The sequence below is a fragment of the Mobula hypostoma genome, chromosome 2 (genome assembly GCF_963921235.1).
Source record: "Mobula hypostoma chromosome 2, sMobHyp1.1, whole genome shotgun sequence".
NCBI classification, from domain to species: domain Eukaryota; kingdom Metazoa; phylum Chordata; class Chondrichthyes; order Myliobatiformes; family Myliobatidae; genus Mobula; species Mobula hypostoma.
In genome coordinates this window covers 4,299,652-4,315,276 of record NC_086098.1, presented here as the reverse complement: position 1 = coordinate 4,315,276, position 15,625 = coordinate 4,299,652, and the positions used below count along the sequence as shown (strand labels likewise).

The following is a 15,625-nucleotide window of genomic DNA, read 5'->3' as shown; positions in this document are numbered from 1 at the left end:
AGAAGGAGATGAGTTATTAACTTCAAACTTTCTGCATTATCACTCAAAGTGTTGAACTGCATGTGCATGTAAGGCGAGTGTCTTGGACCTCCAGCTGGTCCACAGCAGGGGTGATTGATAAGTTTATGGCCTAAGGGAGAAGGAGATGAGTTATACAGCTCTAATTACATGCACGTGCAGTTCAACTCTTTGAGTGAAAATGCAGAAAGTTTGAAGTTAATAACTCATCTCCTTCTACCTTAGGCCACAAACTTATCAATCACCCCTGCTGTGGACCTCTTCTGGAGATCCAAGATGCCAACTTCTACAAAGAAGGGATCCATATGCTCCACAACTGCTGGACTAAGTGTGTAAATGTAGGAAAAATAAATGTGCTAGGTTTTCTAAAATTGACTCCTTCTACCTTAGGCCACGAACTTATCAATCGCCCCTCGTAATGTAAAATCAGATACTGTTGGCTTAAGAAATATTTCCTCAAACAGTAACTCAGATTAATTCTGAGGTACCTTTTGAGAAAATATTTAATCCCACAAACAACTCCTTATGAAGGGTCTTGGCCCGAAACGTCCACTGTTTATTTCGCTTTGTAGATGCTGCCTGAACGGCTGAGTGCCTCCAGTGTTTTGTGTGTATTTCTCGGGATATGTAGAATCTCCTGTGTTTATGATTCCCTATGAAATTTCGTCTTGAATCAGGTTAATAAAGATATTATTGAGAGCACAGGTGAATATTTGGATATCTTGTGGCTTGTTTAGATATGTGTTATACAGAGATAATGATCAGTATTCATGAGCTTCACACCAGGTTATTCAATTTCTACGTTTAATTAATAGAATGATTTTGAAATTTTCCTTAAACTGAAGAGATTTTTAGTTCTTTGACATCATAATTTGATTTTAAGTAGAATGTATTCTGATCTTTTATTGAATTAATAAAATTTAAATGAGGTAAATCTGCCTGACTTTTCTAGTTATTCCTTCTGCAGAACAAGTAGTGTTTGATCTATGATGAGTTTTCTTCTTTATTTGCTGAAGGAGACAAGAAATTATCAACGACCTTGAAGGGTGCTTTCTGAAAGGTTTCATGTGAAAGTAATTCATCCAATGCCACATTTTTTCTAATCCTGACTTCATCTGCTCAATTGAAACCCAGTAGTGGCATTAACAATTTCGGAGCAGAGCATGAATCTTTCATCGGAGTAATTCATCAATGTCTTTATATTTATCCTTCTGGTGTTCAAAACTGCTAGTGTGTGCATTTATCCTTTCAAAGATGTGACTACTAACTGATTTTGCTGTGAGTTCACTGCTACTCATGAGAAGTGAAATGCGAAACGCGTCTACCGTGGTAGAGTCACAGAACATTACAGCACGGAAACAGGCCTTTGAACACACCTCGTCTGTGCCAAACTGTTATTCTGCTGAGTTTCATTGATCTGCCCAGGGCCCAGGGCCCATAGCCCTCCACATCCCTCTCATACATAGGAATAGCAAAAGCAAGCTTTTAGATCAAATGCATTTTTATTGCAATCAGAGCCATCAATAATAGAAAATCAAAGAGTACAGCACCATACAGGCCCTTCAGCCCACATTTGTGTGCTGTCCTTTTTACCTACTCAAGATCAATCTAACCCTTCCTTTTTACATTTTAGTTAAAGTCTGTCCCAAGCCTTCTGGCCCATCAGGTCGGCGCTTATGCCTGTTTCTGTGGCGTGAAGCGACTGAGAGTACGAGACTACCCCCCCCCCCACCCCGGATAGGACGCCAGTCTATTGTGAGGTTAACCTCCAGCATTTGCTGGTACCCATTTACCAGTGTGTGGTTAAGTGCCTTGCTCAAAGACACAACACGCTGCCTTGGACAAGACTCAAACCCATGACCTTCAAGTTGTGAGCCCAACATGCTAACCACTTGGCACTTGGCCACGTGCCACACTTCCCTCTCACATAGCCCTCCATTTTTCTTTCGTCCATATGCCTTTCTAAGAGTTTCTTGAATGTCTCTAACGTATCTGCCTCTACCTCTCCCAGCAGTGCGTTCCATGCACTCTCTGTGTAAAAGATTTACCTCTGAAATCCCTCTTATACTTTCCTCCAATTATGTTCACTCATGTTAGCCATTTCCATCCTGGGAAAATCTCTCTGGCTGTCCGCTCATTGGATGTTTTTACCATCTTGAACACCTCTAACAAGTCACGTCTCAACCTCCTTCATTACAAAGGGGAAAGCCCTAATATATCTCCAGCCTGCTCAACATATCCTGATAACACAACTTTTCTTAATGTGACAATTCTTCCCAAGGCTTCTTCCTCATAATGCATGTTACTTATAAACACATTTAATCCTTGCTGACTGCCTTCAACCTGCAGTTATGCTTTCCTTCCTTGAACACAAATTCCTATTTAACATCGAACACAAAACATAGAACATAGTGTATGGAATGTCCTGCCAGGGGTGGTGGGAGAGGTAGATATATTGGGGACAGAGACTTTTAGATAGGCGCATGGATGATAGGAAAATGGAGGGCTACTGTATGTGGGAGGGAAGGGTTAGATTGATCTTAAAATTCAGCATGAAGGGCCTGTCTTGTGCTGTTACGGTCTATGCTCTGGAATGCTATAGCACGGAAGGTGCTGTTGATGTTTTAACCAACTATGATCAATTTGATCCTTTGCGCTTGCTTAGGCCATAACCCTCCCTTTTCTTTCATCCACATGCCTATCTAAGAGTCTCTCATATGTCCCTAATGTATCTGTTTCTAACACCAACCACAGTAATGCCTACCAAGCACCTGTGTAAAATAAAAACCTATCTCTGATATTTATCTATCCTATACTTTCATCCACTCATTTTGAAAGGATGTCCTTTGGTAAAAGCCATTGCCACCCTGGGAAAAATGTGCTGGCTATTTGAAGTGCCTATAAAAAGTATTCACCCCCCCCCCCAGAAGTTTTTGTGTTTTATTTTCAATTTAATTTGGCTTTTTTGACACTGATCAATAGGAAAAGTCTCTTGTGTCAAAGTGAAAACAGATCTCTACAAAGTGATCTAAATTAATTCCAAATACAAAACACAAAATAATTGATTGTATAAGTATTCACCTCCTTCAAATCAGTATTTAGCAGATGCAACTTTGGCGGCAATTACAGCCTTGAGTCTATGTGGTTAGGTCTCTATCAGCTTTGCATTTCTGGACTCTGCAATTTTTCCCCATTCTCCTTTACAGAACTGCTCAAGTTCTGTCAGATTGCATGGGGTTCATGAGTGAACAGCCCTTTAAGTCCAGCCACAAATTCTCAATTGGATTGAGGCCTGGAATCTGACTTGGCCACTCCAGGACATTAACTTTTTGAGCCATTGCTGTGTAGCTTTGGCTTTATGCTTGGGGTCATTTTTTTGCTGCAAAACAAATTTTCTCCCAAATCACAGTTCTCTTGCAGACTGCATTAGGGTTTCCTCCAGGATTTCATAGAAACATAGAAAATAGGTGCAGGAGTAGGCCATTCGGCCCTTCGAGCCTGCACCGCCATTTATTATGATCATGGCTGATCATCCAACTCAGAACCCCGCCCCAGCCTTCCCTCCATACCCCTTGATCCCCGTAGCCACAAGGGCCATATCTAACTCCCTCTTAAATATAGCCAATGAACTGGCCTCAACTGTTTCCTGTGGCAGAGAATTCCACAGATTCACCACTCTCTGTGTGAAGAAGTTTTTCCTAATCTCGGTCCTAAAAGGCTTCCCCTTTATCCTCAAACTGTGACCCCTTGTTCTGGACTTCCCCAACATCGGGAACAATCTTCCTGCATCTAGCCTGTCCAATCCCTTTAGGATTTTATACGTTTCAATCAGATCCCCCCTCAATCTTCTAAATTCCAACGAGTACAAGCCCAGTTCATCCAGTCTTTCTTCATATGAAAGTCCTGCCATCCCAGGAATCAATCTGGTGAACCTTCTTTGTACTCCCTCTATGGCAAGGATGTCTTTCCTCAGATTAGGGGACCAAAACTGCGCACAATACTCCAGGTGTGGTCTCACCAAGGCCTTGTACAACTGCAGTAGTACCTCCCTGCTCCTGTACTCGAATCCTCTCGCTATAAATGCCAGCATACCATTCGCCTTTTTCACCGCCTGCTGTACCTGCATGCCCACTTTCAATGACTGATGTATAATGACACCCAGGTCTCGTTGCACCTCCCCTTTTCCTAATCAGCCACCATTCAGATAATAATCTGTTTTCCTATTTTTGCCACCAAAGTGGATAACTTCACATTTATCCATATTAAATTGCATCTGCCATGAATTTGCCCACTCACCCAACCTATCCAAGTCGCTCTGCATCCTCTTAGCATCCTCCTCACAGCTAACACTGCCACCCAGCTTCGTGTCATCCGCAAACTTGGAGATGCTGCATTTAATTCCCTCATCCAAGTCATTAATATATATTGTAAACAACTGGGGTCCCAGCACTGAGCCTTGTGGTACCCCACTAGTCACCGCCTGCCATTCTGAAAAGGTCCCGTTTATTCCCACTCTTTGCTTCCTTCTGCCAACCAATTCTCCATCCACATCAATCCCTTTCCCCCAATACCATGTGCTTTAAGTTTGCACACTAATCTCCTGTGTGGGACCTTGTCAAAAGCCTTTTGAAAATCCAAATATACCACATCCACTGGTTCTCCCCTATCCACCGTACTAGTTACATCCTCAAAAAATTCTATGAGATTCATCAGACATGATTTTCCTTTCACAAATCCATGCTGACTTTGTCCAATGATTTGACCGCTTTCCAAATGTGCTGTTATCACATCTTTGATAACTGACTCCAGCAGTTTCCCCACCACCGACATTAGGCTAACCGGTCTATAATTCCCCGGTTTCTCTCTCCCTACTTTTTTAAAAAGTGCTGTATTTCGCTGTATTTTGTTGCATTCATTATACCCGCTACCTTCACAAGCCTTCCAGGGCCTGCTGCAGTGAAGCATTCTGATCACCATGCTTCACGGTATGGATGATGTGTTTTGGATGATGTGCTTATGCCAAGCAGTATTCAGTCTGATGGTCAAAAAGCTCAATTTTGGCTTCATCAGACCATAGAACCTTCTTCCAGCTGACTTCAGGGTCTTCCACATGCCTTCTGGCAAAATCTAGCTGAGATTTCATGTGAGTTTTTCAATAGTGGCTATCTCTTTGCCACTCTTCCATAAAGCTGTGATTGGTGAAGCACCCAGGCAACAGTTGTTGTACGCACGGTCTCTCCCATCTCAGCACTGAAGCTTATAACAACTCCAGAGTTGTCATCGGTCTCTTGGTGACCTCCTTCACTAGTCCCCTTCTTGCACAGTCACTCAGTTTTTGAGGACAGCCTGCTCTAGGCAGATTTACAGCTGTGGCATGTTCTTTCCATTTCTTGATGATTGACTTAACTGTACTCCAAGAGATATTCAGTAACTTGGAAATGTTCTTGTATCCATCTCCTGACTTGGAGTTCTCAATACCCTTTTACAAAGTTGCTTGATGGGTTCTTTTGTCTTCATAGTGTAGTTTTTGCCAGGATACTGACTCACCTGCAGTTGAACATTCCAGATCCAGGTGCATTTTTACTACAATCAATTGAAACACCTTGACTGCACACAGTGATCTCCATTTGACTAATTATGTGACTTCTAAAACCAATTGGCTGCAGCAGTGATGATTTGGTGTGTCATATTAAAGGGGGTGAATAATTATGCAATCAATTATTTTGTATTTTATATTTGTAATTAATTTGGATCACTTTGTAGAGATCTGTTTTCACTTTGACACAGAAGAGTATTTTTCTGTTGATCAGTGTCAAATAAGAACAAATTAAATCCACTGAGATTCAATGTTGTAAAACAATAAAACATGAAAACTTCTGGGGGGGGGGAATACATTTTATAAGCACTGTAAGACTTTATAAGTCACTGATGATCTTATACACCTCTGTCAAAGCATCCCTCATCCTCCTTGGCTCCAAAGAGAAAACCCCTAGCTCGCTCAATCTTTATGTAGGTTCTCTGGAGTAGAAGGGGCATTTTGAATCGGAAGGCTCTTGGTTAATAATCCTGGGAATTAATTGGTTCGCATATCAGGAGCGTATGATGGCGTTGGGCCTGTACTTGCTGGGGCTTAGAAGAATGAAGGGGGATCTTGTTGAAATCTATTGAATATTGAAAGGCCTAGACAGACTGGATGTGGAGAGGGTGTTTCCTATACTCGGGGGAGCCTGGGACCAGAGGGCACAGCCTCAGAATTCAGCTGATTCAGTCATGGTGTAGAATTTCTTTAGCCTGATGGTGGTGAATCTGTGGAATTAATTTCCACAGATAGTTTAGAGGCCAAGCGGAGATTGATAGTTTCTTGATTAGTCAGGGCATCAAAGATTATGGGTAGAAGGCAGGAGAATGGATTGAAGGGGATAATCAATCGGCCATGGTGGAATGGTAGAAAAGTCTCAATTGGTTGAATTGCTTAATTCTACTCCTCTATCTTTTGGTCTTAAGCAAGTAGAAAAGGTTTTGTGGTTCTGTGGTTGAAGCAGCATGTGGGACATGAGACAGAATGAGGTAACAAAAGCTCAGATTTAGGGAAATTGTGAGTAGGATATGGAAGAAAGATGCTGGAAATAATGAGAACTGGAAGGGATGAGGCTCGTGGTTACTAGTTCAATCATGGTTATCTTTTCTGCAAGAAGGATGCAGCAGTATGGAGGAGGATTGCTGACTTCCAGATGGATTTCAATCAGTGAGGAACACGGCCTGGCATGAGGTGTGGGGGTTGAGTGGGTAAGAGCAGCGTGTTTGTGTGTGGAGTACTCAGAGTGGCAGACAGTGGTGCTCAGAGCAGAAGAAGCAGAAGTTGTACTTGGGATAGATCAGAATCAGGCTTATTATCATTGACATGTGTTGTGAAATGTGTTGATTTCCGGCAGCAACGCAGCTCAATACCTTTCAAAATTACTATCAATTGCAATAAGAAAAATATAAAATAGATAGTCCAAAGATAGAGCAAAATGAGGCTGTATTCATGGGTTTATGGACTGCTCAGAAATCTGATGCTGGATGGGGAGAAACTCTTTCCGAACAATTGAGTGTGTACCTTCAGGCTCCTGTACCTTCTCCTCAACGGCACCAACGAGAAGAGAGCATGTCCTTGATGGTGAGGGTTACTACCAATGGTTACACACAGACACAAAGTTCAAAGTAAAGTTATTAGCAAAGTTTGTATGTGTTATCATATACAACCCTGAGATTAATTTTCTTACAGCATTCACAGTCGAACAAAGAAATACAATAGGATCAATGAAAAACTGCACACAAAGACTGACAACAACCAATGGACAGAAGACAAACTGTGCAAATACAAAAAATATGTAATAATAATAGTAACAAATAATTCTTTCTGAGCATTAACTTTTGAAGATGTTTCGATGGTGGGGAGGATTGTGCTTGTGATAGAGCTGGATGAGTTTGCAACTTTCAGCAGCTTTTTCTGATACTGTACAGAGGCCCCTTCATCCCAGGCAGTGATGAAACCAGTCAGACTGTTTTCCATGGTACATCTATAGAATTTCACTAGAGTATTTAGTGGAGAAGACTGGATGATAAGAACTGTATTGAGGCAGTGGCTGGCAAGGAATTGGCCATTGCAAGTGGAGAGGACATAACTTTGTATCCAATGGAATAACTTAAGTCATGTTTATTCAAATACTAGAACCTCTGTTCTTTAAGCTGTTGGACCTTTGGTAAAAGCAGGGAAGACGGATGCACGGGACACAAGTTGGCGAAGACGACAGACAGACAGATAGACACACAGACACAAAGTTCAAAGTAAAGTTATTAGCAAAGTTTGTATGTGTTATCATATACAACCCTGAGATTAATTTTCTTACAGCATTCACAGTCGAACAAAGAAATACAATAGGATCAATGAAAAACTGCACACAAAGACTGACAACAACCAATGGACAGAAGACAAACTGTGCAAATACAAAAAATATGTAATAATAATAGTAACAAATAATTCTGAGAACATGAATTGTAGAGTTCCTGAAAGTGAGTTAATAAATTGTGGTCAGTGCTCAGTTAAGTGTTTGCACGCACGCATGTAAAAGTTATCAATGTTGTGTCTTTAGTGTGATACTAGGATTTAATGTAATCATTTAAAAAGCAACATTAATAAATAAAATATAAAGCAATGTCCAAAAAGGAATTGCATAACAGGTTGAGGAATTTGGAGGTGTGTGGACTTTGGTTTGAGCTTGGCATGAAGGAGATTGTGTTGCTGCCTGTGCCAGTTTTGTGCCAAGTGAGAGAGTGAGTTGTTATTGCAGGCAAGTGCATGGACAAAGCTGTTCTCTCTCCTCCTCCCTCTATTTTCCCCCTCCTTCGAACTCTACTCCCCCTCCTTCTACCTTTATTCCCTCCCTCCTTCTCCCTCTATTCTCCCCCTCCTTCTCCCCCTCCTTCATCCCCCCCCCTCCCTCTCCCACTCCCTCCCCCCCCTCCCCACCACTCCTTCTCCCCCTCCCCCTCCTTCTCCCTCTATTTCCCCCCTCCTTCGAACTCTACTCCCCCTCCTTCTACCTTTATTCCCTCCCTCCTTCTCCCTCTATTCTCCCCCTCCTTCATCCCCCTCCCCCTCCCTCTCCCACTCCCTCCCCCCTCCTCCCCACCACTCCTTCTCCCCCTCCCCCTCCTTCTCCCTCTATTTTCCCCCTCCTTCGAACTCTACTCCCCCTCCTTCTACCTTTATTCCCTCCCTCCTTCTCCCCCTCCCTCCTTCTACCTTTATTCCCTCCCTCCTTCTCCCCCTCCCCCTCCCTCCCCCTCCCTCCTTCCCCTCTCCTTCATCCCCCTCCCCCTCCCTCTCCCACTCCCTCCCCCCTCCCCACCACTCCTTCCCACCACTCCTTCTCCCCCCTCCTTCTCCCTCTATTCTCCCCCTCCTTCGAACTCTATTCCTCCTTCTACCTTTATTCCCTCCCTCCTCCTCCCCCTCCCTCCTTCCCCTCTTCTTCATCCCCCTCCCCCTCCCCCCTCCTTCCCACCACTCCTTCTCCCCCCTCCTTCTCCCCCTCCCTCCTTCCCCTCTCCTTCATCCCCCTCCTTCTCCCTCTATTCTCCCCCTCCTTCTCCCCCTCCCTCCTTCCCCTCTCCTTCATCCCCTCCCCCTCACTCTCCCACTCCCTCCCCTCTCCTTCCCACCACTCCTTCTCCCCCCTCCTTCTCCCCCCTCCTTCTCCCTCTATTCTCCCCCTCCTTCTTCCCCTCTTCTTCATCCCCCTCCCCCTCCTCTCCCACTCCCTCCCCTCTCCTTCCCACCACTCCTTCTCCCCCCTCCTTCCCACCACTCCTTCTCCCTCTATTCTCCCCCTCCTTCTTCCTTGACGAGGGTGCCTCCGAGTTTACGGATGGGGTCACGAGTTTCATCTGGAAGTGCATTGAGGATGTTGATCCCCAGAGACTGGACGGGGTCTTCCCAAATCAGAAACCCGGGATCAACAGTTCCATGGGCATACAGCACAGGAACAGGGCCTTCAGCCCACAATGTTGTGCTGATCCAATTAAATCAATAATCAAATAGCCAACTGATCTAATCTCTTCTGCCTGCACAGCGTCCCTATCCTTCCACATTCCTCACTTTCAAGTGCCTATCCAATTGTTGCTAAATATTGCTAAATGTCTCTATCACCACCCCAGGCAGAACATTCCAGGCACCCTCCACTCTCTGTTTAAAAAAAAGTTGCCCCTCACACCTCCTTTGAAATAACACCCCCCCCCCCCACCCACCGCCAACCTTACCTAATTACATGCCCCTGGTATTAGACATTTCCATCCTGGGAAAAAGATGCTGTCTATCTACTCCATCTTTACTTCTGATAATTTTATAAACTTCTGTCAGATTTCCTCTCAGATCTAAGCTGCCATGAACACACATCTGCCACATTGTGGTCAACGCAGAGGTTTAAATGGGCTACGAGCCTATTATGAAAGGAACGATTCCAGCATGATAAAGCAGTGGCTGATTGACAGGAGGCAAAGAGTGGGAATGAAGGGAACCTTTTCTGTCTGGCTGCTGGTGACTAGTGGTGTTCCACAGGGGTTTGAGTTGGGACCAGTTCTTTTTATATTTTATGTCGGTAATTTGTATGATACAATTGATGGCTTGTTGCAAAGTTTGCAGATGATATGAAGATAGGTGGAGGGGCAGGTAGTTTTGAGGAAGTAGAGAGGCTACAGAAGGGCTTAAACAGATTCGGAGAATGGTCAGAGAAATGGCAGATGGAATACAGTGTCAAGAAGTGTATGGTCATGCACTTTGGTAGAAGAAATGAAAGGGTTGACTATTTTCTACATGGAGAGAAAATACAGAAAAATTGAAGTGCAAGGGGACTTGGGAGTCCTTGTGCAGGATGCCCTAGGTTAGTATACAGGTTGACTCTGGTGAGGAAGGCAAATGCAATGTTAACATTCATTTCAAGGGGACTAGAATACAAAAGTAAGGATGTAATGCCTTACTTGGAGTATTGTGAGCAGCTTTGGGCCCCCTATCTTATAAAATATGTGCTGAAACTGGAGAGGGTTCAAAGGAGGTTCATGAAAATTATTTTAGGCTTGTCATATGAAATGTGTTTGATGGCTCTGGGCCTTTATTCACTAGAATTCAGAAGAATGAGGGGTGACCTCATTGAAACCTATTGAATGGTAAAAGGCCTTGATAGAGTGGATGTGGAGAGGATATTTCCTGTGGTGGGAGAGTATAAGACCAGAGGACACAACCTCAGAACACAGGGGTGTCCTTTTAGAACGGATATGGAGGAATTTCTTTAGCCAGAGAGTGGTGAATCTGTGGAGTTCTTTGCCACAGGCAGCCGTGGAGGCCAAGTCTTTATGCATATTTAAGGCTGAGGTTGATAGATTCTTGATGGTCAGGGCATGAAGGGTTACGGGGCGAAGGAGCAGACCTGATGGGCCAAATAGCCTACTTCTGCTATAAGTTATGGTCTTATGGTCTTACATCTGTCAATAACATAGAGTCAATGCTTTACCCTCTGTTTTAAGTGACTGATCGATAAAATTAATCAATTTTTATTTCATTTCCAGGCCATGTTTAGTCTTTGCATGGTGGAGAGTGTGGCTGAGGAAGTGAATCTACATGGAGTGACCAGTCTGGGTTTGAAACAAGCTCTGGACTTTGCATACACAGGACAGGTACTGCAATGTCTGTTTTATAAATTCTAAAGTTTCACAGTTCAAAGAGCAAATACTACTAGTAATCATTGTGTAGGTTTTCTTTATTGTCAGAGAAACACAGAGCATAAATCGTGGTAAAAAACTTCATGTCGTTAGGTCATCTCATCGGACCAGCCTCTTCAAGTGAACCCCAACTCAATATCGATGGTTGTGAATTGTAGATATGTTTGCAGCCATTACGTTACCCTACACAGGCCCCAGCAGAATTCACTAAAACCAACATTGTGAGCCCGTCTGGAGCTTGGATGAGCTGCCTGACTTGGGTCTTATGTTCCATGGGTAGAGGAAGAGTAGATACCTCTGGCTCATCCAGAGATGTCTTGACACACTCATGGTCATGTTGTGACACCAGGGGCAGGGCAGCAGAACGCTCAACTTTTGGTAGGCTGGTTTAAGGCCATCTACCAAAATACATTCAGTTTTACCTCTCCTATCTATGATAAAGGTTTTTTCGCTCCATTCCAAAATGTGGAATGGGCCATTGTAAGGGGGCCTAAGGGGATGTTGGTGTCGGACAAAAACAAAGGAGGTGGAATAGGTCAACAGGAACCCAAGAGTGCTGGATGCCATGTTGGGAGGTAAAAAGGAATTGAATTTACCGAGGAGGGTAGGATGTTGTTGGGAGGCCAACCAGGCGGTCGTTGTGTCAGGAATAAAATCACCTGGCACTCGTAACAGCTGCCCGTTTGCCAACTCGGCTGCAGACGACTACAAGCCCTCTTTTGGAGTAGTTCTGAGCCCCAGCAGGAGTCATGGGAGACGAACATGCCAACACTCATCGGTGAGGGAAGCCCTCAGAGCAGCCTTTTAAGGAACAGGAAACATTGGGCTGTGGGTGATATGTCGTGGTGTAATGTAGCTTAATGCAGAGGCCCTGGGCCAGCACAGCCCAGAAGTCTAACATGAATTGGGGACTCTGGTGAAAGGAAATATCAGACGGGGTGCCAAACCAGGCAACCCAGGTGCTGATGAACACCCGAGCCACATCTACAGCCGTCGTCGATACTAGAGGGACATTGTCTGGTCACCTGGTGGCACGGTCCACCGTGGTAAGGAGATGTGTGAAACTGCGGGAGGAGGGAAGAGGACCAGGTCCACATTGACATGGTACAAACCATCTCTTAGGAATCTCAGAAGGTGCCAGTGGCACCCGAACACAGTGGTAAATGTTTGCCCTTGGGCACTCAACACCGGCTGCTCGCCGATCATGCATGTCTTTCAAAGGCCATGTCAAACAAACTTAGTGCAACCAGTTTCTGTGAGGCCTTCTGGCCCAGATGTGAGAAGCCAGGAATGGAGATGAAAACAGTCCACCTCCAGTTTACAGGCACTATGGGGCGAGGGTGAATGGTTGAGGTACTGCTCAGGAGAAAAACTCCAGCTTCCCGAACTCAATGTCAGCCAACTGCAGGCCCATGACTGCTGCTTGGTGAGCCTGGACCTCTGGGTCAGGAGCTCGGTCGGCTGCCGTGTCAGCCTGGACCTCTGGGTCAGGAGCTTGTCGGCTGCCATATCAGCATAGTCAATCTCTATGTGCACGGCCGTGAGAGGCAATCAGCCACAGTACTATTTTTCCCCCTGAAATGTTGTATGTCCATTGTGAACTCTGATATGTAGTCCAGGTGTCTTTGCTGCCATGCAGACCAAGGCTCTGACATTTTGGCCAGTGCGTGCACGAGAGGTTTGTGGTCAACAAATGCTGTGATTGACAACCCTCTGGAAGAAAAGGAAAATGGCACACAGCGAAATAGAGACTGGGAAGCTCATTAAAGGTGCTGTGCTTCCTTCCGGGAGGACAGAACTGCCGGCTGGAGAAGGTGAGCGGCTGCCACACGCCCCCGACCAACTGTTCATGCTCAGCACCCTCAGCATAGTCTGAAACATCAGCAGTAATGGCTATAGGGTGTGTTGGGGAGTGGGGGCACCAGTGGGATTACAATGGAAAGAGCTCGTTTTGTATCATCAAAATGCCCTGGTCAGTCAAGCACGTGACTAAGTTCAGCAGCTTGTGGAATGAAGCGGTGATAGAAATCCACCATGCTAAAAACTCCTGTAGTTTTTAGTAGTGCGGGATGGTGGGAATTCCATAGTCACGGCTACTTTTGATGGGAGGGGCTTCACATGGGTTAATAATCAACCCACGTTGGTTTAAGCACTTGAAAAGTGTGTGGAGATGAAATACGTGTTCAGATTTGGACACTGGCAACAAGTACCTTATACAGGTAAACAAAAAGGAAATCTAAATCTCAGAATCCGATAATCCAAAAGTCTGTAAAAGGTGGGTTTCAGTGATCGATATTTATCGTGTTCAGATGGGTATTCAATCAAACTCACCACTCTGGCTACCATGGAACTACTGAGTGACGCCACTACACAGTAATATCTGGTGTAATCTTGTCTGCGGAGATTTCTCTCGGCGTGAATTCGGCCTTGGTTTGTACAAACTCAGTGATGGCATTTTGCTCCCAAAACTCCAGCAGTTTCAAAGTGACTGCATTGGCCGACATGTTCAACGAAACACAGAACATAAAGTGAATTTAAAAAACCACGTCACCACGCCATCACGTCAAACCAGCCTCTTAAAGGGAACCCTAACTCAATGTTGGTGGTTGTAGATTATGCATGTTTCCACCCATTACAGAACCCTACTATATGACTTCCTGTTGGAAAGTAATCTTGTGAAACTATGAATGTAGTGCCTATGAAAAGTATCCCCCATCCCCTAGAAGTTTTCATGCTTTATTGTTTTATAACATTGAATCACAGTGCATTTAATTTGCTTTTTTACACTTTCATGTCAAAGTGAAAGCAGATTGCTACAAAGTGATCTAAATTAATTACAAATATAAAACACAAAATAGTTGATTGCATAGGTATTCACCCCCTCCCCCTTAATATGACACACAAAGTCATCACTGCTGCAGCCAATTGGTTTTAGAAGGCACATAATTAGTTAAATGGAGATCAGGTTTTGGAGACCTGTGTGTAGTAAAGGTGTTTCAATTAATTGTATTAAAAAGACACCTGTGTCTGGAATGTTCAACTGCTGGTGAGTCAGTATCCTGGCAAAAGCTACACCATGAAGACAAAAGAAAAGGTATTGAAAAAGCACAAATCAGGAGGTGGATATAAGAAAATGTTCAAGTCACTGAATATCTATTGGAGTACAGTTAAGTCAATCATCAAGAAATGGAAAGAATATGACACAGCTATAAATCTGCCTAGAGCAGGCTGTCCTCAAAAACTGAGTGACTATGCAAGAAGGGGACTAGTGATGGAGGCCGCCAAGAATCCTATGACAACTCTGGAGGAGTTACAAGCTTCAGTGCTGAGATGGGAGAGACTGTGCGTACAACAACTGTTGCCTGGGTGCTTCACCTGTCACAGCTGTATGGGAGAGTGGTAAAGAGGAAAAAACTCACATGAAATCTCAGCTAGAGTTTGTAAAAAGGCATGTGGGAGACTCTGAAGTCAGCTGGAAGAAGGTTCTATCGTCTGATGAAACCAGAATTGGGCTTTTTGGCTATGACCAAGCACTGCACATCATCAAAAACACACCATCCCTACCTTGAAGCATGGTGGTGGCTGCATCATATTATGGGGATACTTCACTGCAGAAGGCCCTGGAAGGCTTGTGAAGGTAGAGGGTAAAATGAATTCAGCAAAATACAGGGAAATCCTGGAGGAAAACCTGATGAAGTTTGCAAGAGAACTGTGATTTGGGAAAAGTTTTGTTTTCCAGCAAGACAATGACCCCAAGCATAAAGCCAAGTCAGAGTTCAGACTTTAAACCAATTGACAATTTGTGGCTGCACTTGAAAAGGGCTGTTAACTCACAGTTCCCATGAAATCTGACAGAGCTTAAGCAGTTTTGTATGGAAGAATGGGGAAAAATTGCAGTGGCCGGATGTGCAAAGCTGTTAGAGACCTATCCACACAGACTCAAGGCTGTAATTGCTGCCAAAGGTGCATCTACTAAATATCGACTTGAAGGGGGTGAGTAATTACTCAATCAAATATTTTGTGTTTAATTATTGTAGTAAATTTAGACCTATTTATAGAAATTTGTTTTCACTTTGGCAGGGAAGAGTCTCTTCAATTAACCAGGTTGAGGAAAATGCACACAATACGACAGAAGTGGTTTTATCACAGGGTGTTAAATATTGACAGAGTTCAGTAATTATTTTCTGTTACACAGAAAAAGATCAAAATAATTTTGAAATTAATAATCTTTTTATACACATCAGAAAATATTAACTAAACTGTGTCAATATTTAACACAACTTTCCCACCAAAAAATTCATATCTCTGTATTTTACTCCTGTACGGTGGAACTTAATACCTAAAACTA

At 43.9% G+C, this 15,625-nt stretch overlaps 1 protein-coding gene across 1 annotated transcript in view; it reads left to right on the top strand.

Moving 5' to 3' along the window:
* Positions 1-15,625, top strand: part of klhl32 (kelch-like family member 32) — a 276,783-nt gene that overhangs the window by 42,792 nt on the left and 218,366 nt on the right. Inside the window, exon 5 of the mRNA XM_063069988.1 lies at positions 11,125-11,232. Coding sequence (XP_062926058.1) covers positions 11,125-11,232 — 108 coding nt within the window. The remainder of the gene's footprint in view (positions 1-11,124; positions 11,233-15,625) is intronic.